The 25,204-nt window shown below is 44.6% G+C and overlaps 8 protein-coding genes across 8 annotated transcripts; 7 read left to right on the top strand and 1 right to left on the bottom strand.

Annotated features, from left to right (window-relative positions):
* Window positions 1-435: 435 nt before the first annotated feature.
* On the bottom strand, window positions 436-1,173 carry F5147DRAFT_780034 (uncharacterized protein; the record flags this gene model as incomplete). The annotated part of the gene is made up of 3 exons (XM_041442393.1): window positions 436-591; window positions 1,028-1,089; window positions 1,140-1,173. 3 exons carry the CDS (start codon window positions 1,171-1,173, stop codon window positions 436-438), a joined length of 252 nt encoding a protein of 83 aa, XP_041286522.1.
* A 454-nt stretch (window positions 1,174-1,627) lies between these two features.
* F5147DRAFT_780033 (uncharacterized protein) lies at window positions 1,628-4,240 on the top strand (the record flags this gene model as incomplete). The annotated part of the gene is made up of 5 exons (XM_041442392.1): window positions 1,628-2,914; window positions 3,406-3,471; window positions 3,518-3,684; window positions 3,736-3,841; window positions 3,893-4,240. The coding sequence occupies 5 exons, from the start codon at window positions 1,628-1,630 to the stop codon at window positions 4,238-4,240; spliced, it is 1,974 nt and encodes a 657-aa protein (XP_041286521.1).
* A 3-nt stretch (window positions 4,241-4,243) lies between these two features.
* Window positions 4,244-5,386, top strand: F5147DRAFT_524310 (uncharacterized protein; the record flags this gene model as incomplete). The annotated part of the gene is made up of 4 exons (XM_041429963.1): window positions 4,244-4,342; window positions 4,392-4,649; window positions 4,696-5,285; window positions 5,332-5,386. Coding segments are annotated over 4 exons (1,002 nt in total), but the record flags the coding sequence as incomplete, so codon positions are not given.
* Window positions 5,387-5,945: 559 nt separating this feature from the next.
* F5147DRAFT_780031 (uncharacterized protein) lies at window positions 5,946-9,618 on the top strand (the record flags this gene model as incomplete). The annotated part of the gene is made up of 19 exons (XM_041442391.1): window positions 5,946-6,011; window positions 6,063-6,146; window positions 6,201-6,224; window positions 6,270-6,365; window positions 6,418-6,516; window positions 6,566-6,939; window positions 7,021-7,061; window positions 7,113-7,165; window positions 7,212-7,397; window positions 7,452-7,628; window positions 7,681-7,857; window positions 8,287-8,375; window positions 8,435-8,558; window positions 8,610-8,874; window positions 8,925-8,943; window positions 8,997-9,048; window positions 9,098-9,118; window positions 9,168-9,447; window positions 9,494-9,618. The coding sequence occupies 19 exons, from the start codon at window positions 5,946-5,948 to the stop codon at window positions 9,616-9,618; spliced, it is 2,352 nt and encodes a 783-aa protein (XP_041286519.1).
* A 1,738-nt stretch (window positions 9,619-11,356) lies between these two features.
* F5147DRAFT_780030 (uncharacterized protein) lies at window positions 11,357-12,592 on the top strand (the record flags this gene model as incomplete). Its single annotated transcript, XM_041442390.1, has 3 exons — window positions 11,357-11,382; window positions 11,434-11,574; window positions 12,460-12,592. 3 exons carry the CDS (start codon window positions 11,357-11,359, stop codon window positions 12,590-12,592), a joined length of 300 nt encoding a protein of 99 aa, XP_041286518.1.
* Window positions 12,593-13,371: 779 nt separating this feature from the next.
* F5147DRAFT_723891 (uncharacterized protein) lies at window positions 13,372-15,330 on the top strand (the record flags this gene model as incomplete). Its single annotated transcript, XM_041439005.1, has 11 exons — window positions 13,372-13,452; window positions 13,519-13,562; window positions 13,689-13,932; window positions 14,014-14,073; window positions 14,130-14,285; window positions 14,348-14,475; window positions 14,534-14,593; window positions 14,648-14,706; window positions 14,761-14,813; window positions 14,874-14,989; window positions 15,043-15,330. Coding segments are annotated over 11 exons (1,272 nt in total), but the record flags the coding sequence as incomplete, so codon positions are not given.
* Window positions 15,331-16,185: 855 nt separating this feature from the next.
* F5147DRAFT_586372 (uncharacterized protein) lies at window positions 16,186-16,901 on the top strand (the record flags this gene model as incomplete). The annotated part of the gene is made up of 4 exons (XM_041431921.1): window positions 16,186-16,371; window positions 16,420-16,625; window positions 16,683-16,745; window positions 16,802-16,901. Coding segments are annotated over 4 exons (555 nt in total), but the record flags the coding sequence as incomplete, so codon positions are not given.
* A 5,311-nt stretch (window positions 16,902-22,212) lies between these two features.
* F5147DRAFT_823180 (general substrate transporter) lies at window positions 22,213-24,774 on the top strand (the record flags this gene model as incomplete). The annotated part of the gene is made up of 17 exons (XM_041443761.1): window positions 22,213-22,406; window positions 22,457-22,499; window positions 22,553-22,636; window positions 22,685-22,784; window positions 22,830-22,912; window positions 22,964-23,022; window positions 23,072-23,116; window positions 23,170-23,197; window positions 23,225-23,241; window positions 23,302-23,392; window positions 23,460-23,479; window positions 23,531-23,785; window positions 23,844-23,850; window positions 23,901-24,188; window positions 24,251-24,305; window positions 24,367-24,525; window positions 24,578-24,774. 17 exons carry the CDS (start codon window positions 22,213-22,215, stop codon window positions 24,772-24,774), a joined length of 1,725 nt encoding a protein of 574 aa, XP_041286515.1.
* Between the last annotated feature and the right edge of the window lie 430 nt (window positions 24,775-25,204).

Below are 25,204 nucleotides of genomic sequence, written 5' to 3'. Positions count from 1 at the left end.
TGCAGGGCTAGCGGATACGTGCTAAGTCGTATGGGGGCGACTTAGAAGTGCGGTCTCACAAGGAAGCTGGTAGGCTTAGATGAGCGAGTTCTGGGATGAACCTAGTAGATTAAAGTGAAGTATAATCTACAACAATGTGTCTATTTATACATAGTGTATGTAGGCGTTCAAGCTCAGTCTATAATCTATAGTATATCGCTAATCTAAGATAGCTAGACATGAGGTTAGATAAAGTACATGAGGCTTAGCCTCTGATCATACATGCAGCGCCAAGTGCGACTGCGCAATCAACAGGAGGCGCGTGGAAGCGCTCCAGGTTTCCTACATGAGGCGCCAAGGGCGCTCCGGATCTTCATGAAGCGACATGCTGTATACATGCGCTGATCTAGGGTGACCATGAGGCGTACAGCCTCCATGGATCAGGTACAAGGCCGTCTAGGCCAGGGGCGGAGTCATAGCGCCAGGGGGCGGGGTCATCGCGGTCCAGACCGCTGTCTTTCTAGGCGCAGGCGGCGCACCGCCGCGCGGGGAGTCTAGCAGAGCGGGGGCAGGCGTAGGGAGAGCTGGGGCTCTAGTAGGTGTTACAGATCCCTGTAACAGACTGGAGTGTTAGAAGTGCTGGCATGTCATGACAAAATCTTTTCGAATTGTACTCGACATATCTTGTGGTTGGAAGTCATGACCCATTGTTGATGGTGTGAGTTAAATTTCGAAATCAGGATTAGATATTGATATGTGCGCTATAGCTACGTCAATCAGTCTATTGGTAGATGGCCTACACCTCTCCGAGGATAATACATAGCTGGTACACAGGCTCTCCCAAAGAATTTTTCTATATTCACTGTATTAAATATCAGATCCGCCAGTCTGCATATTGAAATCAGCAACTTGCACAAGTAGCCACGAGTACTGGTCGCACATTCAGCAACATACTGCCCTAGATTTGGTCCTCTAGTTTGCAGAAGTATTGCAGTCTCAACATAGCTACCACCCCTGGCACAAAGGCAACAAGGGTAGCGGAACGCACACTTCCGGCGATAAGCATCAAATTGTGATGGGTGTATTTTTTGCCCCTGGTGATCAGTTGGCCTTTCAGTGAGTACGTCAGTGTATGGCACCTTCCCCTAAAATCAACTTACCACTGATACGTCGCCAGTTCTTCAGTTTGGCCATGATGATGCAATATACCGTGATGACAAGTCAAAATCTGGACCAGCTGTCTGACTACTTTGTGGTCAGCTGTGGATTCCATTGGTTCAAGCTCTGAGCATGTAGAGGATGGAGACGAAGGTACGGTCATTTTACGGCTTGCAGATGTAGATGCCTTGAACTTACAGAGTCTTTATACAGTCCTGCAGTTCTTTCGATGGACAGCTATTGCGCAATCACTATTTTGAGTTACCCAGTCAGCGGTTTCAGCAGCTCGGCTAGCCCAACCGCTGTCTGTCCAGCTACTTGGTTACGATTACGCCATCATATTGGATTTATTGATCACAAATCCTGCAGTCTGTCCTTAATGTCAGTTTCTCGTTACATCTGCGTTTGCAAGCGCACTTTTACAGAGCAACACTATTTTAGCCAACATCAGCACTCATGCTCTCAAGCGAGAAAGCGTCTTTCATCAGTGATGTCCTCTGTCAAGGAGCTTCTAAGCCATAGGAAAAAGCCGTGCATCTCACCAGATGAGATTAGGCCTGCGGGACTCGTTGAATTGAATGAAGCATCATTCACTGGCCATTTTACCTCTGGTCAAGTCGAGGCTTTTACAGCATCACAACATCCTGAAGTTCCAGTTGTTCCTCTACCCCTCCCATCGCTCGTCACAGGAAGCGATGTGACCCCTGACTGTGAGGGAGAGCAGATAGATAAAGAAGATGACATGAGTTTGGCACAGTGCCGTCCTAGGCACAAGAATTACCAGTTGCCCATGCGGTTCAGGGACGTGCTCCCTCAGCCTCCACCAACTGTACCTTTGGAAGTTCGCAAACGGCTGCCAGAATCTGTGGGGTCTCTCATTGTTTCAGAACAACCTGCTTCACTAGTTAGTGCTGTATTTCGAACCCCTCCCAATATTTTCGGGCTAGTATGGCAATACTTCTCCTCGAAGGTACCATCCCATGATCCAGAGGAGTACATCACTATAACAGACCTCTCATTTATACCAGGCAGCCCTGAAGCCATCGAAGGACCACATGCACCTGTCGCTTCCACTAACAACTCTCAATATCACCCCTATCCCAATCGCTCATCCTTCGAGCTTGGTGATTGGTACTGGAATCATGGTTTGCAAAAGTCCCAAGGGGACTATGAAAAACTGTTGCAGATCTTGGGCAGCAGTACTTTCAATGCTGCTGACATAAGTTCCACTTGTTGGAAAAAGATCAATTCTCAACTGGGAACCAATGAGTACGATGAGGAAGATGGAGAAGAATGGGAGGACGAAGATGTGGGATGGAAAAGGACAGCCATCACTATCCAGGTGCCATTTTCACGTACCGCCGAAATACCAGGCCCACGACTTTATGAAGCTGCACATTTATATCATCGCTCCCTTGTCGCTGTCTTGCGGGAAAAGCTTGCTAAGGCCAGAGATGACATGCTATTTCATTATGAGCCATATCAACTGCGCTGGGCTCCTCGCCATCTGGATGGCGAAGTCTCCATCTATGGGGATCTGTACACATCCGTAGCCTTTCATGAAGCTCACAGCGACTTGCAAGAATCACCCAGGGAACCTGAATGTGACTTACCCCGGGTTATAGCTGGCCTTATGTTTTGGTCGGACGCAATGCAAGTCACTTCCTTTGGCAATGCTAAACTATGGCCTACCTATATGTACTTTGGTAATGAGTCGAAGTATCGCCACTGCAAGCCCTCATGCAATTTGAGCAATCACATTGCTTACTTTGAAATGGTACGTGTTCATACAGAGTTTGATATAAGGTATACTTAAATATGTTACTAGCTTCCTGATTCATTCAAAAATTTTGCAGGCACTAATGGAATCAATAGCAAGTGCGCAACACACTGTCACAGAGAGTTCTTCCATGAACAGTGTAAAATATTGTTAGATGATGAATTTTTGGAGGCATACGAGCATGGGATCGTTGTTCTTTGTTGTGATGGTATTCAGCACAGATTCTACCCCAGGATCTTCACTTATTCAGCAGAAAGTAAGTAAACTAAACTATCACATTGAATTACACTGAATTTTATTTTCCTAGAGTACTTGTAGCAACGGTTCGAAATCTAGGAGGTTGTCCGTGTCCCCGTTGCCTGATCCCCAAGGAACGGATACAAAACATGGGTATGCCCCAGGATAGAACACAGAGTGTCACTCTGGGATGTGATGATGAAAGAAGAAGAAAGATGGTTAGTGAAGTGTGCTTGCTGATTTATGAGCAGAACTATGCGGTTGGTAGCGCACCTGTAGAACACATTCTTAAGCCACAGTCGTGGGTTCCCACCTCCGTAAGTCTTAAATTTCTATCACTGACAATGACTAACAATCTGTTAGAATGTATTTTCAGACCGCCTGAGTCGTTTGGGTTTCAATATCTTTCATGCGCTTGTGGTAGATCTACTACACGAGTTTGAGATTGGCATTTGGAAGATGCTCTTTAAGCACTTGTTGCGTATCATATCAGCGCATGGCAAGAGCCTTATACATACATTAGACCAGAGGTAAGGTCCATCATCTTGCATTGCTCATCTCACATTGACCACCTCCACCAGATATAGGCAAATTCCGATGTTTGGCCCAGCTACCATCCAAAAGTTCTCCACAAACTCTTCCAAGATGAAACGAATGGCGGCCCGGAATTTTGAAGACCTCCTCCAGGTATGAGTTGATCATCAATGAAGTTCGTGGCCTGACGTCACTTAAATAAAGTGCTCGATCCCTGTATTCGACTGCCTTCTTCCAGAACCACACAACAGCACTGTCCTTCGGTTGTTATATACCATGGCTCATTGGCACGGGTTGGCTAAGCTCTGTTTGCACTCTGAGCCAACCTTAGAAATAATGGATGAAGTAACTACAGCGGTCGGCCATCAGTTTCGTCATTTCAAGGCCACTGTTTGTTCCGCCTATGAAACCCATGAACTTCCTCAGGAGGTCAAGGCTCGTACCCAATGTAATGCAAAGCAGGCGGCCAAGCAACAGGGAGGACAGAAAGGGAAGCAAAGAGCGCCCCTTATGGAGCCAGAATCAGGAAAATCAGGCAAGAATATGAAATGACTCAAGGTATTTAACTTTCAAACGTACAAGTTTTATGCTTTGGGAGACTATGTATCTACAATCTGCCAGTATGGCACGTCTGATTTGTACAGTACCGAGCCGGTCAGTCCCATATGTTTGACTCCGGATTTGACTCACCAACTTTATCTAGGGTGAACTTGAACACCGTTCTCCCAAGACCAGATACTGTCGTACTGATCGCAACACATTCGTCAAACAACTCACTCAGATAGAACATCGCCAGACTCATATTCGTTGTATCAGGGACAGAATTGTTCCTCGCCCTCACCTCGAAATCGCAGAGATAGCGAGAAGACCACATGTTCATCACCACATCAGTCTCACACAAAAATTCCCTGTACATATAGGATCATACTTGTGTGACCATGCAGGTGATCCAGCAATCACCGTAAGTGCAATCATATATTTTTAAGCGATTTCTAATATCCCTGCAGAATTTTGTGCTGAAACTGAAGGATCATATATTGCACCGATTCAACCAATCCAGAGATCTTCCAGGTACTGGAGAAGAGACCAACATCAATTCCATTATTTTGAAGGATGATCGCATGTATCACCACAACACCGCTAGGTTCAATTATACCACGTACAATGTTCGCAGATCTCAAGATGTTGTTAACCCCAGAACTCCCCGTTGCAATATCATGGTTCTTCGTGCTGACCACAATGTTGGGCGCCAAGGTCACAGATATATCTATGGAAAGGTACTTTGTATATACCACATGAACGTGATCTTCATAGGAAACAGTATGGTCGACTACACTCCTCTCCGAACAGAGTTTTTATGGGTATGCTGGTACACTCCTATTGATGATCTCGCCACCTGGAAAACCTCGATGCTAGATTGTCTCTGCTTTCCACGCATGGCAGATGACTTCTCATTTGACTTTCTTGATCCAGCGGATGTACTTACGGGCTGTCATATTATACCATCATTCGCCAATGGTAAGAAACATCCCAATGGTTTGGAGGTTTCGGCATGTGCGGGCAACAAGGATGATTGGTGCCAATATTATGTTAATCGGTAAGTTAGGGGCACCACTTCACAAACACCGAGCTCATTATTTCAGGTTTGTCAACCGGGACATGCTCATGCACTTCCACTTTGGTCTTGGAGTGGGTCATGTATACTCTCACTATCGCCCCACACAGCCAGAGGGTGCAGCGCATGCATCTTTTACTCATGATGTTAAAGATTTTGAGCAAATAGATGAAATTGAGGATCAAGAGGACAGTGAAGATGATGAAGTAGATGATGGTACTGAGGGTGGATTGGATGTTGAGCAATGGTTCAGTTCCAGCAATGAATCGTTGTTAGATCAGTTCAACAAGATGTACGATAGAGAGGTAGCCTTTGATTACGAGAACTAGGTCACTTGAGCAAGGTCGACCAATAGCGCAAAGTCGACCAATAGTGCAAAACCAACCACTAGCGCAAAGTCGATCGATAGCACCCACTAGACCATTGGCATAACCTTGCGGCACAAGCAGAGCTTATCGCTGCCTTGCATGTTATACATAAGAATGTATGGCATTATAACAGCGGTCAATTGTTCTAGGCGAGACATGACATCTTACATGTAATAACCATTGCACTGCAGTGCATTTTCATTAAAATTTTACATTGTGCGTAATCGCATTTAAAGTGCCTGTTTTCTCTCTTGGAACCAATTCTGACGATGATATGGCAGCTCCAATTTTCCATTCGTATTTTTTCCCGGACGATCTGTCTAGCCTTCAGCCTGTTTCAGTGTGTTTTTTATGGCTTCTAATCTGAACGTTACTAACTCAGTTCTTTCAGGGCAATCTCACTGTCTTACAGAAGCCTTTCTGTTTTACAGGATATCTGGCAATTGGGCCTCAACCAGTCCTCTATGCGCTCTATGTAAGTATTATTTGCATTCCTTCAGAGTTTTTAGTGTCTCATCATGGGCTGCAGTGTTCACCTACGCGCCTTGAGGCTGTAGGTGGTTCATTTTGTGGGCGTCCTATACTGATTTTTTTATAGCTCAAGTCGCATGTCAAAGTCATAGCTTATGTGTTGCCGATCAATCCTCACAATTCCCTATGGGAACCGTGCATGGAGGTACCTATATTCGCCAAGGTATTCAGTTGCTCTGGACTGCACTCCACCCTCCCACTGATATGTCTTGTAGAATCTTTATTTGCCCAATGACCCGCCCATGAACCTGGACTTGAATGCCCTTTGGTCAGGGCCGAGCGACGATGGTACCCTTCTACACGTCTATACACAGGTAAGCTCACCTTGCGATCTTAAAGTTATCTCATTTAACAATGTTGAAGCCTTTGTTGGGCAATGAGCACAACACTGTTATCATTGAAGCTCTATTTCCATTTGGACACCAACCCCACAAGTTCGATAGTGATGCTCTCACACAAATGTTGAACCTGCTGGAGTTGTATCACACAGGTTCAGTTGTCCCAGATTCTTCTAGGGCCTCATCAATTGTTCCAGACTCTTCCGTGGCCTCATCAGTTGTGCCAAAGTCTTCCATGCTCTCACCTATCACATGCAGTCATGATGATACCCAACCAGAGGACACACACACCCATGCTGACACGAACAGCTTGCGTGATATCCAGCTCAGGTATCCCCAATGGAAAACTGTTCTGGTTCATGTGTGGATTCTCATGAGAGTCACTTTATCGTGCAGGGAGTATGGGAACCTGTTCCTACTTACCCAGACAACTAGTGCAAGTCAGAAAGCTCTTTTCATCACTGACCTTTTCAATTGAAGTCTGGCTGAAGTTGGAGAAACTCGCACAACCCTGTGCTCCGGTCAGTAACTCATTGATCTACTATGTTCCGTAGATACTGACTCTTCTCTAGTGAGGTCAGCTGATGATGAGTCCGAAGTGACAGAAGAAGCTATATTGGTGATGGTATATTTTCTCTGTCATCTCTATTTACTTGTCTGACCTTGAATAGGCCGGTAAATGGGTGTCAATATTGATTTCTGAGATCAAACAATTAGCAAAAATCGCAATCTCAGATCCTCGACTGTCCCTGGGCTTTGCCCTCGCAGAACTGTGCCCCTGGCCACTACTCATTGAGAGATGTGTGACCCTGCTGCAACACTTCCTGTATCCAGATTCGAGTCATTTGCCAATTGCGGTCAGTCTTTCGAGTTAGCTTTGGTTGTCAGGATCTTACTGCTTTACCATGCAGGATAATGGCTTTGTATGGTTTATCAGAAAGGAGATCTCGAAATCCCTCGTTTTTCATCTTGTATTCTGGCGTAGCGTATCAGCTCAAACATCAGTAATAATGGCTGATTTTGCGCCGGATATCTTCAGGAATGTTCCACACCCGCCCGCAGAGATGTTAGCATTTGTGGGGGCCTGTGTAAGTTCTACTCTATGAGCTTTCATTCATCTAAGCAATCCTGTTGTATTAGTGTTATAGTGCCATCATCCAATGGTTGATGGATATCTTGAAGAAGATGTTAGAAGAGGGGGAGTCCCCAGCTATCAACCTATCACTATATCCGCCAGTCAGCGAGATATATGATGAACTCCTTCGGGTGGTTGTTCTCCTATTGGCACAGAGAGACGACCCAGAACACCCGGCATTTGTGAGCCGCATAGCGAGCTTTCATAACATCATGTGAGTTTACATAAGTTCATCTCTATACTAATAGCTAATGGGGAATGCCTTGCACAGCGAGACCAACGTCTATTGGATTGCTCATAAATAACCCTTCCAAGGAAAATTGACTTCCATATTTTGTCCGCTGGTCTGTTTGCAAATGTACAGCGCTTTGTTGTGTTGTGAACTTCCTGCGATATCTTAAGAATAAGATCCCAAAGCCCAGCACCATCACACGACTAAGTCAGACCGAGGAACACAGTATGCACTATATGTATCAAAGTCTCTTGTGACATATTGAGTTGCTTACGAACGTTGCACAGGCTTTTTCTTACTTCTAAACAAGAAATTATGCTGTATGATGGCATTGTTCATCGGTGCACATGATTTTCATCTCTAAATAGTTTTTTTATAGACCGCTACAATCGCACAGCCACTGCTAAGCAAAGCCATTGATCAGCTTGCAGACCGCTATCCCATAGCCACTGCCAAACCTTCTTGTATGTAAGCCCTCAACAATTGTATGGACCTCTCTTTAACCCTTCCTTACCACTCCCCTTCAGCATGTTAAATAGTAGTTCATTGTGTCCTCCTACCTTCATCACTCCTTCGACAAAGCACATTCTTGAGATCGAACAGACCGAGAATGCCCTCAAGTCTTGGCTCCAGAAACAGGGATGCGAAATTGTGAGTGAATTTCCATGTTTCCGTGATGGTATCCTACGACATCAACTTCAGCTTCCAGATTCCCTCTTTGTCACGGTTTCCATGCTATTTGCATGGGTCGACCCCCTTGACCTCATAGCTGTCCTACAAGTGAGCCTCAGAGTGGTTGCAATGGAACAGCTCTTCCAGCAAGAAGAGCTCACTTGCATTTCATTCCTTCTGCAAGGAGGGCGATGCTACATGGAGGAGAGGATGTATCGTGCTCAGATGGAAGTCACTTTATTTAATAAAGCTATTGCGAACTTGTGCAAAGAGTTTAATGTGAAATGTCGCCCATGTAAGCCATACTGCATAAGAAATGACACTTGATTTTGAATTTCCTCCTAGCTCCAGCACCCCTGCCAAAGTACACTGACACTATAAGTGCATGCCAAACACCTCGCTCAGACGAATTTGAAGGCTTTTGGCTTCCAACTACTGCGCATCTCAAATGCCAGCAATAGCTTTCCACGTCATTGGAATTCCTAGTAGATTTCCCGCAAATTCAACAAATTCCTCAGCTTTACGAAAATCTCTTAAGGGTAAGCATTATTCATATTACCAGAGACTCTTTATTCTAATGGTATGTAGCCCAATGATCACTTCCTTTCACTTCCTTTCTCGATGAAGTCTTGGGTTGATAGCATCACATATTGTGCCTACATCAGCACATCATCTGCCGACTGTGCTGACTCCAAGCTCCTAGGCAATGGCATTAACGATAACTTTAAAGCAAAGAATGAGAAAACCCCAGATGTTCTGAAATCTGATTTCCACATTTTAGAGTTGAAGAAACATCGCGCACAAGCCAAAGTGGAGATGTTTTCTGAAGCGATATCACGCACTATGGGGATCCGGTTCACTGAGGATGGTGAGCTTGCAGCTTTCCTTGAAGTTTCATACTAAGACAAATGTAGGCACGTGCTCATCTCATGGCTCTGACAGGACATATGAATCATGTCTACCTGACAACTCTTTTGAGGATTGGTTTGATGGTTTTTCAACGGCATCTGGATCCTCCAATGCCTCTGCGCTCTATTGAAGCTCTCCTGTAGTTGCACATTGTCCACTTGAGGTGGATTGTTGTAATGGTATTTGTACATGAACTTGATCTATGCTATCTGTACCACCTCTGCTGCCATCTTTATCTACTCAATTACCGATTAGCATGTGCCTAGCGTCCGTGCTTCTGACAAGTTTTTGTATCATTCCGAAACATAATTTTATGATGGTCCTGGAGCAGGGTTCTCGCATGTCGAGGTGCAAATGTTGGGCCCATTGTATCTGTCTACGCCTATGTCTATATACTCTGCCTCTGAATAATGTCGCTCTATTTTGGATACCAAGCTGCCCTCCCCTCCCTATTTCAATACCAGAATCCATTCCCCGGTATAGAAAACAGCTCCTCGACATCATTTGTGCTCGTGCACAATATGAAGCTAAGTTTATCCCTACTCTCCGCCTTCAATCCTTCTCATGCAGTTACTCTGGTTGGGATTGTAATTTAGATACTCTCCGACCCCTTGTGGATTCCACCAAAAACAAGCCAATATATTGGTCTTGCCAATGGCCATCTCAATTTGGAGGTAAGCCCGGGATTGCACTTCTTCCGTGACTGTATATCTAATTGTACAGTATAGCGGCACTTGGTTGCGGACTCTCTCCCCGATGCGAAATGTGCCTTCCAAGGCTATTGGATAGGGATTCTGAAGATGGTACTAGTGTCGTTGTCACATCATATTTCTCAACTGTGAGTCCCTCATAGCTCTTTTTGTCAAAATCTTCTTTCTTATGAAATGAAAAGTGTGCTCGTTGCCCCAACAATAACTCCTGTTGCGCAGCAAATCAACTCGTGCCACCGCACGTGGTTGCGACACAATCAAACATACTGGTACAATCTTCAAGCATATAGGACAGTCTGCATTAGATCTTTATGTTCAAGCTGACCAAGGTTTCTTTCAGTGGGACTGCAACTTCTCAACTGGTTTGTCAAATAAGGTGAAGATCATGTTGATGCCTTGATCACACTGATGAATCCAATATCTGAAACTTATCCTGTGCAGATCAAGGGTCATTCCTTGGGAGACGTGTCTTAATATTGCCATCTACGGAGGGTTCTTCTGCGCCATCATTGAACCTACTTTCAGTCACTGCCTGTACACTCGCATGATTTCTTTGTTCGAATAACTAACTTATCATCACCTGCAGAGTATATGTGAACGACATTATCAATAGTCACTTGAAAGCACATTTCCTTCCCCAGCTTATTGAAGGTGATGCAATACATTGAAAGTTGTATCTACATGAAAACTATGAACAATATTTCAAGCCAGTATGTGTGTGGATGTGTCTTCGATGTAAGGTATATATCTTTGTTAACTTCCCAATACTTTGTCATATGCTTTCCTAGATTGTTACACGATATTTCCCGTGGGGAACCACTTTCTGTTGGATGTACCAGGTTCGTCACTCTTATAAGGTTTATTTCACATTGCTCGCACCACCATTGCCCTGTTTTCGCAAGTAACTGTTTTGATGGATGCGGTATTGCACAAACCCAGCCTTCTTGGCTGGATTTCCGGCCCGCTTCAAAATATGGATGACCCCAAGAGAGGTTTAACCTCAAGCCCAAACACGTTCGTCCTCTCACTCTTTGCAAACGAGCAAAGTTAATTTCCTCTTAGGGTATTCAACTCTTGGGGGAGATGTAACTCATTCCAAGCTTGTGGCCTCGCGATATCACAGAGTTCTCACTAACCTCTGATGGCCTCAGTAAAAGTATGATTGGCGAGCACCTTGCTGAAGGGTGAGTACTTTCAATACATCATCATCCATAACGATTCTCACTGTACTACAGAGATGAATACAATGTTGCTATCATGCATGCTTTTGTCGACTTTCTGGATTTCAGGAACTTCTTCCTGGATGCTGTGTATGTGTTTTTGCAGGCATTCCGCCTTCCTGGAGAAGCTCAGATGATTGACCACTTCATGCTCAAGTGCGCGGAATGATACATTGCCAGAAATGCTTGCAGGTTTGTGGACATCTGCCTAATTTGTTCAGATTACTTACCTGCCTTTGAATAGATGCTGCCTATATTCTCGCGTATTCTATCATCATGCTCAATACTGATGCTCACAGTCTCAAATTAAAAATCGCATGACTAAGGTTGAATTCATCAAGAATAACCGTGCTATCAACGATGGAGTCTTCCGGATAAATTCTCGCCACATCTAGGGCAATGGATTAGGATGAAAGACAAAGTTCATGTCACAATCAACTTGCCCTCGACAGATCCTGGTCTTGCTAATGTGTTGACGAATGCAGGGAGGGACCAAGCATGTGTGATGCAGTCTGATGACATGGCCAACAAGACTAAAGTAAGTTGCTAGTCTTCCAATTGAATGCTGATTAATATCTTGTAGTCACTATTCAGAACGCTCATGCATCCTCGAGGATCTCGTACTGGAGACCAATACTTGAGTGCTTCACACTTCATCCATAATGATTAGGCCGATGTTTGAGGTGGCACAGATACCCTTCTTGGCTGGATTGTTCAGCCCACTTCAAACTACGGATGGCCTTGAGATAGCTGATCTCTGCTTGTACGACTTTAAGAATGCCATCCACATAGTTTACTCCTTCAATTTGGACCTCGAATGCAATGCGCATGTTAGTACCCTTGCAAAGCTTGCATGCGACCCTACGACTTCTGTGTGAACTGCGGTCCTATTCAAGGTAATGTTCTTGCGTTCAGTGTGACATATGAGATAAACAATCCTTTTAGTGTCCCAGCGATGATCAGAAACATGCCTCTGTAACATGAATGTACAAGGCTTTGCACAAGAGGCCACCTGTTACAGGGATCTGTAACACCTACTAGAGCCCCAGCTCTCCCTACGCCTGCCCCCGCTCTGCTAGATTCCCCACGCGGCGGTGCGCCGCCTGTGCCTAGAAAGACAGCGGTCTGGACCGCTATGACCCCGCCTGGCGCTATGACCCCGCCCCTGGCCTAGATGGCCTTGTACCTGATCCATGGAGGCTGTACGCCTCATGGTCACCCTAGATCAGCGCATGCATACTGCATGTCGCTTCATGAAGATCCGGAGCGCGCTTGGCGCTTCCTGTACCTATGCGCAGCTGCCCTTGGCGCAGCATGCTTGATCAGAGGTTAAGCCTCATGTATCTTATCTGAACCTCATGTCTTACTATCATAGATTTACGATATACTATTGATTACAGACTGAGCTAGAATACTTGTAGTACTTCCCTATAAGTAGACACAGATTATTGTACTTAGACTTTACTTTAATCTACTAGGTTCATCCCCAGAACTTGCTCATCTAAGCTTACCAGCTTCCTTGTGTGAGACCGCACTTCTAAGTTGCCCCCATACGACTTAGCACGTATCCGCTAGCCCTGCATCTCGACGAGCGCCGTCTTACCGAGATCGCCGGAGGAATCCTTGACGTTCCGTCAAGGCTAGACCACGCTCAGCTTCAGTAGACTCACTCGAGTCGTCGCTGAGAAGACCTATCCTAGTTCGCACACGCCGACCTACAGTCAGCGTAACACCACCCATGCACCAAATAATGCGCTTCCACATGTAGCGATTGTCTTCACGGAAGCCAATGTTAAACTTCTGTGTGGACGCTTGAAGGCCTCTGTTCCATGGTGTGTCTTGACCACCTCCAACCGAAAACTTGACATGAATGCTTTATTTCTAGCTATGAGGTCAGCACATTTGAAATGTCTGCTGTAATTCACGGTTGACAAGGAACTGCTTCCTTGTGAGCAATGCTTTCATGCCAACAATCATGTACGTGTGATTATTGTAAACCACGACCTTTCGTTCGAAGAGGGATGGAGTCCTCAGGTGTGTGTACCATTTCCAAGTGAGGTCTTCTACTTACTAATGTGAGCTACCGTCGCGTCTCTTAAGAATCAACCAACTCTTTGTCCGCGCCTGTTGATATTCGACCAGAAGTGCCTTCATTGGCGCATTGATATCCTATCATCTGAGCTGCATCGGAGCAGCAAACTTCGGGACACTCACAAAAATGAGCCAAGTTGATACAACTACTGATCTTTCATTTGATACGACCTGGTGAGTGTGATTATAACTATACGAACTGATACTTTGCAGGCAAGGAAGGTAGTTTGCGAGACACAAGATCCGATTCCTCAAAGCGAATATCATGCTCATCTTGAAGGTGAAATAGAAGAAAGTGATTTCAAACGCACAGGCCCAAATATCAGATACTGGTCAGATTATAGTCACGTTTTCCGAGTCTTCGATCAGAAATCCATACAGGTCATCCCTGATGCACTGGAAAGTATCAAGGCTGGGTGGAGTGTCGGTCAAGATCTCTTCCAGCGATAAAACGAGGTACTTTCTTTTTCTCCCTGTTTTGTGGTATTTATAACACCTTTCTAGGATACAGAGCTCATGGAAGGGGCATTTCGTCTGCTCGTCGAGAACTGCGATAACTTCCAGGTAGGCTCTTTTTCATGCCATTTCCAGCCCTCCGCTAAGTCAACCCCCCATTGCAGGGCTTGCAAATGGTGCACGATACACCCTCTTTCGGGTGGGGCGGGGGGGGTTCTCATGCTTTCCTGACTTCCTTCCGTGACGAGTTTCTCAAAGCTTTTATGCTAAACTTTAGTTTCTCTTCGGGCACAGACCCGAATCATGGTGGCATCAATAATGTGAGTGAATGCGCTTCCACGTAGATGGCACACAAATGTTTGAAAGTAGTTTCTCGACACAGATAATTATAAACGATGCATTATGCTTGCAAAGCCTCCATCAGCTTTCGGATATCACTTTCCCAATACTACATCTGTCTCGATGGTCTACTTTGGAAAGTAGTAATCTATTGCAGGGACTTGCATATATGTTTGTCCCCTGCAAAACTCTACATATACTTTCCTGACGGAACATTGCAGAAAAACAGTTTGTATCATACGTCTGGAGTCATCTCGTCGCTGGTAGAGACTGCAATGGTGCCACTGAGGCATGCTATTCTCATTGACAGGCCATGAACATATCATCAACTAATTCCCCACAGACATAGAGGCAGTCAGGAGAACATTGTAATGATCGCTGACCACTTGAACTGGCAAAGAGGTTCTTGATTGGGACAGCTGGGTGGCATGGTCTGCCTACCTTTTTCTGCGACAGAAAGAATGTTCACTGATCTGTCTGGCAACTTCTTGACTAGTTTGTCAAACAAGGTAAGAATCATGTTGACGCCTTGATTGCATGAACCATGATGAATCAATAAGTAATTATAGGACAAGCATGTAGTTTTTGCGAGGCGAAACGTAACTCAAGGGTTGCAGGATCAAGACCTGGCAGCAGTCGATGCATGGTGTAACTTGTCATCGCTACAGGAACCCCTGGATTCCAGGTATGGCTCAATCGTATGGCATGCATGCGAACTCATTCATGTCATGGGGTCAGCATTCATGTACCTGCTTATCCCATGCCAACATTTTTTCTGTCCATATTCCAGTGCACTAGACTAACATCGATTAGGATGGCTTCATCGCTTGTTCCAGCACCTTCTACATCAATCCCGCTTATGGGGTATGCTAGGTTTGTGGAACAGACTGCAATGAGGAGAAGGAGTGATGGTGTGCTTAGGAGCATGGGCTTGGAGAGCGACAACATGAAAGAGCTTGCTAGTGCATTGATGGAGTCGTCAATGGGCACAGGAATGACAGGTGGATGAAGGGAATGACTGAGAACATTGATCCTATTCAGAGACAGTACCAGTCCGCGGTAATCTGAGTAGCTTCGTCATCCTGCAGTGTTTTGAAAGGCTAACAATCATAAAAATGCAAAGGAAAATCTATGTTGGGCATCAAAAGATGTCGAGCATGGGATACCTAGGCATACAGGTCCTAACAAAAGTTGTCAGAGTCGAGGACTCGGTGCGCAAGTACTCACATTACAACAGATGTATACTTTTCAAAACTACAATAGAGCTGAAGGATCACTTATTAGATATCTACATACTCGCAAGATCCTCGACTCACGTCGTCTTTGGGGCATCATGGAAGATAGTATAAAATTAATGATTCTCGTTGACAGTTAGCATTTATTCTAGCAGGACCTGCTTCAATGTAGAACCAATACGATGTTGACCAATTTAGGAACTTCCAAGCACCATGCAACTATATCCAGTGGATCCTGGTTTCTGGTTTCTCCCACCTCATCATACTGATGCAACATCTTCTCTCCATCACTCAATTGCCTCCCTCGGGTTCATTCAGATTGGTTCTACTATGCTTTCCTCGGCGGGCGATCTCACCTGCTGCTTCCTCACTTATGAAAAATATCTTTATGACTACTTACCGGAGTTCTCGAAATGCTGCATACCCCAAGACACAACCATCACCTTCAAGTATATCTAAATATCACAAGATGTCCCCTCTCTGTTCCTCTCCTGTAACTCACCGCACTCCTGATTCTACGAAGGCAGTGCTATTCCAGCAGCGACAACAAGGATGTACTTACCACGATTCAGATGTGTCTCCCAGCGGTACGTTTACATGCTTCCTTGATTGGGCTCGCATCTCATAGTTTTATGCTGTAGAAAAGCTTCTCTTCCTCACACAGGACCATGCGACAGTGTCATCCGTCCCGGCCATCAGTTTCCTTGTTTCCTTGCTAGCAAAGTCTACCTCAATAGGTGCATGGGATTTCGGCGCGTCTCTAAGTGTAGTAGACAGAATGAAGCGAACGGCCTGGTACTCGCAGGTTGAGTCAAATATTAGGGACTTCCAGGTAAGTACATAGTATATGCAGGCAGTTCAACGGTTGACAATCCAATAGACATATTTGTTCTATTCTTTGGATGACAACAACTTCTGGAAACTCAAAATTCCCATCATGCTTCCAATTCTGCAGCACTACTATGTCCCTGCACGTATATGCGAGATACATCGACCATGCTCCTTCGGGAAACAACCAAAGAAAGATGACCCTAAAAACGAGTACTATGTGCTTACTTTTGAACAGGACAATGGAAAATTCTCTTCGTCTGCTTAAACGGACCTGGTGTTTACTACTGTCTTACAGGTATTTTCGCAAGCGAGAGTATCTCTTGCCACTCTTTATGCGAAGTTACTGGATGTGCAGGAGTTTTTCTTTGGTGAGCAGTAAGCAAGACCAGCATGAGCATTTTGCCTTTTGCATTATCTGAGCTCGTTATTAGGTCCATGACTCTCAATGTTCACATAGCTTCGCACGTTCTCCTGTTGCTTAATTCGCTTTTCCCAGATCAATTCATGCGAAGTATTCTCAGGCCAATATGATCCCTGAGCAACCCTCCCAAAACAATAAAGAGTCAAATGGATGAAGCTGACCTTCGGTTTCGGCAATGTATATGGTTCAAGTTTGTGCTTGCTTTTGGTGGCATGGCATGCTGCATTGAACTCTGTATCAAGGGACCGGGCGACCATCGTGTCTTGACATATCTCCAAATGATTCGCATTAAGGACTTTATGCAGGAACATCTCATTTATTGTCACTTGCGTCTCGATGGCTCATCCAAGCTATAATATCGACGGGATATGGTGATGGATTGGCAGACATGGTCAGTATTTAACTTAGATTGTATATTCTTGACTCTGATCAATATTCTATAGCCCGGCCATCTTCATATCTATTTTAAGTATGTGCACAGGTGGTGTACTCAGAATCAACCGGACCACAGGAGGAACTGTTGTTTTCTACTATCACAATTGGAACCCGTCAAACAATGCGCAGGCCACGTACTATCAGAGTCGCGCTTGTCATCTTGGTCAGATGAGCCAAGTGACTGTATATCGGTGTTTGATCATAAAGGGCACCATCGACAAGCATATAATTCAGTTGGCTCGTGTCAAGAAAGATGTAGGCTTTCTTTATTCCTAGAGTGCAGGATGTTTGACTGATGTTCTTTCAGGTGATAGTTCGAACACTTCCGGCTCCTCTTCGTAGCAAACAGGAAAGCATGCTGTAGGAGTTTCAGGGGGCCCCTGTGATGATTGTAGAAAGAAGGATGCTGGAGCAGGGGATGTAGTAACCCCTGCTGTACCAGACGCTGAGTGATTTCAGTCTTCGTTGCTTTTACCTTTTCTTTGCTTTGAGTCACGCACATTACCAACTTCTTTAGATTAATCCAAGCTCGTATGTCCATGTAGGTCTGGCATTTGGTAGTTGTTACCTATTGCATAGTACTAGTATCCATTATGGAACCATGATCAGCGTGAGAAATGTTAGATATGTAACAGAGGTTTGCCACAGGCGCAAGTTAGTCAATCAATTACAATGCATATAGAGTTCAATCGTCAGTCCACCTTTAAGAGTAAATATAGCTCAGCTGTATATGTATATATTTGTTCGCATACTTAGTATAAAATGCACGTCAAAATGATATTCTTTCATACACATGTTGCACAAAGATAATATCGTGGGATTCTAATCTAGATGTGTCATAAAGAGTTTCATTTGTCAGCTCTACCTGGTCATATCTATGTGTGACACTAAGACAATAATATCCAAGGCTGGTATCACACTGCTTTCTGCTTGCAAGACAAGCGTCAAGGTGATGTTTTTCTGACAGAGTCATATCATATGTTAGATATGTGCGACACTAAGACAATGATATCCAATGCTGGTATCACACTGATTTCTGCTTGCAAAACACGCGTAAAGGCGATGTTTTTCTGACAGAGTCATATCATATGTCAGATATGTGCGACATTAAGACAATGATATCCAATGCTGGTATCACACTGATTTCTGCTCACAAAACACGCGTAAAGATGATGTTTTTCTGACAGAGTCATATCATATGTCAGATATGTGCGACACTAAGACAATGATATCCAATGCTGGTATCACACTGATTTCTGCTTGCAAAACACGCGTAAAGACGATGTTTTTCTGACAGAGTCATATCATATGTCAGATATGTGCGACACTAAGACAATGATATCCAATGCTGGTATCACACTGATTTCTGCTTGCAAAACATGCGTAAAGGCGATGTTTTTCTGACAGAGTTATATCATATGTTAGATATGTGCGACACTAAGTCAATGATATCCAATGCTGGTATTACACTGCTTTCTGCTTGCAAGACAAGCGTCAAGGTGATGTTTTTCTGGCATGGTCATATCATATGTTAGATATGTGCGACACTAAGACAATGATATCCAATGCTGGTATCACACTGATTTCTGCTTGCAAAACACGCGTAAAGGCGATGTTTTTCTGACAGAGTCATATCATATGTCAGATATGTGCGACACTAAGACAATGATATCCAATGCTGGTATCACACTGCTTTCTGCTTGCAAAACACACATCAAGGTGATGTTTTTCTGGCATGGTCATATCATATGTTAGATATGTGTGACACTAAGACAATGATATCTAAGGCTAAAACATGATGTATAATAATGTTGTTTGATTACCAATTATATCTAGTCATATCAATTTAGGGTCGATTCCCTGATGGACTTGCTTCATGAAGCACTACAAAATGCTGAATCTATAGTGTGTTTTCTGCCTCTCTTTGCTGGACTTTTCATTGATACTATCTTCAAGTATAAGGAACACTATCTCGAGATGTATGGAGACAGCACCAACAGGACACTGACATCTGCAGACCTCCAAACAGCTAGCACTGGCAACCACAAACTGGACGCTTTGTTGGATGAGCTTTCCGATGGCGAGGAAGAAGAAACATTTCAGCATGCTCCCTCAGCACTGTCCCACATGTCTTCCATGTCCATTTTGGATTCTGTGGATCCCTCAAAGCCCTGGCTACGTGATTTTCATGCCTACCTTAACTCAAAGGATCATTTGGGCGAGATGACTATTGTCCAGTGGTGGGGTATCAATTTGCTGCGGTATCCTGTTTGGGCATCACTTGCATGCAATTTCCTTTCAATAATGGCATCATCAGTGTCAAGCGAGAGGCCTTTCTCATCTGCAGGGATCACAATTAACAAGTGCAGGAACCGTCTGAAGGCTGACATCATGGAGGCTCTTCAATGCCTCAAATGCATGCTCAAGCAGGGTCTGCTCTTTCATGAGGATCCTTCCATCATGACGGAGGTTGACGAGAACTTAGACAAGCATGAGAAGGGTGATGGTGACTCAGGGGATTCATGGGACACATTGGTAGAGGGTGATGACGAGTGCATGTTGGATTCTGAGGATGGTTATGTATTTGTTCAAATGCTAGATACATTGTAGTACATTTTTGTTATACCAAGCCCTGGCCTGAGCCTGAGCCAGGCCTGACCAAGCCTGAGCCGTGCTTGACAGCTCAGCCTGCGATTCCACTGAGCCCTAGCCCTATGAAGCCAAGCCATGGCCCCAGCTTTTGAGCCAAGCTGGGCCGTGCACAACACTAGACACCGCCTGCTCTGCATCCAGGTATGAAATACATATTGAATGATGGTCGTAAGGAGAGAGATGCAGGACGCACCATATTGATATTACTGTGTATGACTTTTGTCATGTGTTCCCAAAAATCACATCCAAGATGTCTCGTTTAGCGGGTAATATCTTTGGATGAGCATGTTTCATTTAAATGACTATCTATAGCTGTTCTACACTAGTAAAAATACCCCCTTTTCAGTACTCGACAAACGATTTCATCATGATTTGAGGCCGCTGGCGGGAAACTCAAAACACATGTTGTGAAAGTTCAGGTGGCTGTACTTTAAGGTTTTGATGCTTATCTAACGATGAGGCTCCCCTGTGTTCGGGATTCTCCTTTTGCACACCTCTTGTCAAAAATGGTCAGTTAGGCAGGGTCCATATCAAGAGGTGAGCAAAAGGCAAATCCCGGATATAGGGCTCGACATTACTAAGCTTGTAAACCTTAATATACAGCCACCCAAAGTTTCAAACCATACATTCTGAGTTTCTCCATAGCGGCCCAAGTTCTTCGTCAAATCGTTAGTTGAGTACAGAAAGTGTGGTATAATCAGTACTATAGAATACATCTAGATACTTGTTTTAATAAGAAGTGTGCATTGAGGCACACTGATAAAGGAACGATAATTTCTAGATGTAATTTTGAGAACATGTGACATGTCTCGTCGACGCGTTCTTAATGTCTGATATCTCTTCATCATTCTAGCATCATCAGCTTTCACCGAACCATTAGACTTATATTAGACCATCACATTATGTATTCTACAGCACAGAACTACAGTAACAACTCAGCTCATATTAATATTGGAACGCATATATTTGGATCAAATCACACAACAGATGACGGATCAGATTGTGTTGACACAGACCAGTCGTCTGGATATTCTTCTAGTCCTTTGCATAAGGGGAAGGAGAATGTGCCAGCTGCAGGTTCTTGCTCCCTCAAACGCTCAGCAACAGCATCTGTGGGACCCACGATATCCAAGCGTGTTCGCACCACTATCAAACCTCTTCAGACTGCGCATACTTTACTTGTGTAATCGTTCTGTCAATTTTTTTGCCTTTGCTATCATGTTTTGATCTGCTGAGTTGCTTTTGATCCGTTGATATCCTTCGTAGTGCCTTCATTATATGCTTTCAATGGTTTGAATTCACATAATCATAGTCTACAAATTGTACTCGCAACTACAATATCACATTTTGTTGTACTCTCACTTCAATCACTCGCATTTAACAATGTTCTTCGTATTATTTTAGCCTTTGAAAGTCGGATGTAACGGTGGTGGTGGTGGCATGCGAAGTTTGTCCAGGTTGATATCAGATATTTGAATTTCCCCTACCTCTTGGTCCATATGCATGGTGGGAACGTCCTCCGGCAAAGTCCGATGGCACCCAATTGCAAATGACTTTCAAATTCTTCACCTCTTCTTTACTTCTGAGCTGCCAGTTGTTCAATGACGAATCACAGTCCGGTTGATATCTACCACAGTCCAGCGTTGAGATTGCTGTCTCCGTCTGGCACCACGGGCTCTCCTGCCGACATTTTGTGAGAATGAACCGTGCTAATAATGAGATCGGGGTAAGCATGTAGAAAGTCACCTGTTGTAAGCCGTCAGTACTTATGTGCCTTCTCTCCTGCTGATCCAGTTGATACCTTTCTCATCTTCTAACTACGCCAATGTAGCTTGCGTGTACATTGAAGACTTCTCGTCTGCCTCGTATCTTTGATTCGCCGAGAGCCTCGGGACTTTGATGTTGGTCGCCCTTAGTAACATCTTTAAGTTTCACGCTTTCATCAGATAGGCTCTAGCGCTATATTCAAGCAATTCTCCGGTCTATTTTTTATGCAAGGAACGTGTCACGACCCATAATACTCGACTGAAACTGGGAGCTTCTTATATATAGAACATACTTGGATTCTTCAGGACGTCATCACCGCTCTGGAGTCTGCATCACAGAATCCGACTCAACCGTACAGTTCGATAGTTGACTTTATCTCCATTATGAACGGCAGAACCATTTTGATCTCCGCAGCTGCATCCTGATCCCCGCTTGATGGTCAGGAGTCCCGAGGTCACATCAGTACTAGATGTGGAGATAGGCTGCCGTTTGTCAGGTTAAAAGGCAAGCCACCCGAGTATATAAATCTCGTTCTTCAACAACAAGAATAGATACCCACGCAGTACTATGTCTCTTCCTCCAACTAATCAGGAGAAATATTGGCCATCTATCGCAGAAAAGACTGATGCTGACCAAGAACAGATAAACCAACAATTCGACTTGGACCCAGCGGATATCGCTATCCATGCGCCATCGTTGCGTGGTCGGAAGCTAACGGCTGCAGTGACGTTTGTAGCAGGATCTGGATTCATACTCTTTGGGTACGTGAAGAAGTAACTCACAATTGAAATCTTCTCATTTTGCGAGACAGGTATGACCAAGGTGTCATGTCATCACTAATTACGGGCAATCAGGTAACGACGTATTCTACTGCTTGCATGGAAATATATATATCTCATTTTAAAAGTTCGAGGCTACCTTTCCCGAAGTCGTAGTGGAGGCTAGCCACCCCAATCATGCAACTCTTCAGAGTTTCACAATTGCCATTTATGTATGTTTTCACCGTCTGTACGCCATCTTCTGTGCTTATACAATGCAGGAAGTAGGCTGCCTCTTCGGTGCTCTTTCCAATCTTTGGGTTGGAGATAAGCTCGGTCGCCGTAGAACAATCGCTTTAGGAGGCAGTATAATGATGATCGGTAGGCGAATCATATCGCGTTGAGAGCACCAGCTGAATTCCTCAGGGGCAATTCTGCAAACGACTGCATTTTCTTTTGCACACTTGATTTTTGCTCGTATCTTTACGGGCTGCGGAACTGGTCTGATAGTCAGTGGTGCCTATTATTGGCTCCAAAGTCCTGCTGAAACAACTTTGTAGACATCGACAGTGCCAACATATCATGCGGAGCTCTCCCCTTCCGCAAAGAGGGGTCGAATGTATGCCACTCATATGCAATACGCTAAATGACTCACAGAACTTTTCTAGGATTATGATGGAGGGGACTCTGATTGTGGCTGGAGTGACCATCGCGTGAGTGCGTCATTGGATTTATTTATTTTGTTAAATTGATTGCTGTCTTACAGCTATGTACGCAAGCCGTTATTTCCATTCGTTCATTTTTCTGACGTGGTTCTTTAGTGGATTGATTTAGCACTGTACGTTTCGGTATCATACCCAGGTTAGGCTTGACTGACCGATAAAAACGATCAAATCAGATTCTTCGTGAATTGGTCGTCTGCTCAATGGAGAGTTCCGATATCACTGCAGTTCGTGTTTGAAATTATTGTGGTGGCATGCATCGGATTTGTGGGTTCTCTCCCCCTAAAAATGTGCATACTTGTACTAACGGATTCGATCTGGCACGCTACGTAAGCTTCCTGAGTCACCGAGATGGTGAGTTCTTGTCATTCTCTGTGGTTTTTGCGAAGCTGATCAGAATCTCAGGTTGGTAAAGCATGGTCGAAATGCAGAAGCGATGGCTGTTATATCCGCAATGGAAGACAAACCTGCATCTGATCCAGAAGTTCAGCGCACCTACTATGGCATTCGTGAGGCTGTTGCTGTTGAAACATCTACTACTGGTCAAGGTTCACTACGTGAACTCATAACCGGTGGTCGCAGCCAGAACTTCAGACGAACAGTCATTGCTGTGGTATGTCAGATGATGCATCAGCTGACCGGCATCAACCTCGTTACCTAGTGGGTATTTCAGCCTCATGTTGTGACTCGTCGTGATCTAAAAATGCGCTTTCAACAGTTACGCTGTATGTTATACCACCACGTGCTCCACTGTGGCAATACTGATATCACGCAGACCATCTTATTCCAACGTCTTGGTCTCTCCGATGTCAACGCGCGGATTACCACTGCTGCCAATGGCACAGAATATTTTCTTGCTTCTTTTATTGCATATTATGCGATAGACTATGTTGGCAGGCGTCAACTCATGCTGATCGGAACCATCGGTCAATCCATTGTGATGCTGCTCTTGGCTATCTTAGGATATATCAACAATGGACCAGCGCAGATCGTGAGCGTAGTCCTGTTATTCGGCTTTAACACATTTTTTGCTATTGGGTGGCTCGGAATGGCCTGGTTGTACGTGAGTACAGCAACGGCAATTTTAATCTTTCTTGATCTGATATTTTCTTTGTTGATTTCTAGTGTGCTGAGCTTGCCGGGCTCAGAACCCGTGCACAGGCAAATGCACTAAGCACGGGTTTGTCACTCTCGTACGCCAAGACATGGAGATAAATTTAACTTACCTATTCTTTTCCCAGCGTCAAACTGGACTTTCAACTTCGTCGTGGCGATGGTCATTGGCCCATCCTTTAACAACATCTCCTGGAGAACCTACATCGTTTTCGCAGCCTTGAATGCAGCTATTGTTCCAGTTGTTTACTTTTTCTTCCCCGAAACCGGCGGTCGGTCTTTAGAAGGTGAGCTTTGCGCGTCTTCTGTCCAGTTCCTTGGCTAATTGTATTATGAAAGACCTCGACGTTGTGTTTGCGCTGGCGCACACTACTGGGGAAGATCCTGTCAAGGTTTCGCTTCGGAAAGACATCCCGCTCGCTGGGTCCCGAGAAGCAGACGAGATTCTTGGTGTTAGCACAGGCGTTCAATATCATCAAGCGACGAAACCTTCGACATCATTCTCGTTATCGAGTGAGACAAGGACACCGGTCTAGGGTCGATAGTCACTATTCAAGGTTAGTTTCGGTTGAACTAGGCGACAGTCGGGTGTGACTTCTGGAAAAAGTGTATTCATAAAGTATGTGACCTGAGCCAAGATAGCCAGTCAACTCAGTCGAGTATGAGTTGTTTCTTGTGTATGTATTTCGGCCATTCCAATTAATGGACACGTGACCCAACATCATCTTTGGTCACAAGGATTAAAAGCCTCGCATATCCTGCATGCACTTGAATACAAAGTATCTTTGTCCACCAGAATCGAAACAACAATGTCACTTTTGGTACTCCCTGGCAGGGCTGCGTCCCCAAATATTTTACTGTCTCAACTACAATACAACTCGGCTCAAGTTGCCTGTTCGAGCGTACTGGGTGGTTAGCATTCAAATATTCATGCTTTGTCTTGGGTTAAATCATCAACTCACATTA

The sequence above is a fragment of the Suillus discolor genome (assembly GCF_016758755.1).
Source record: "Suillus discolor strain FC423 chromosome Unknown F5147scaffold_97, whole genome shotgun sequence".
NCBI classification, from domain to species: Eukaryota; Fungi; Basidiomycota; class Agaricomycetes; order Boletales; family Suillaceae; genus Suillus; species Suillus discolor.
The sequence above is the reverse complement of the archived record's forward strand: the minus strand, read 5'-3'. Positions and strand labels throughout refer to the sequence as shown.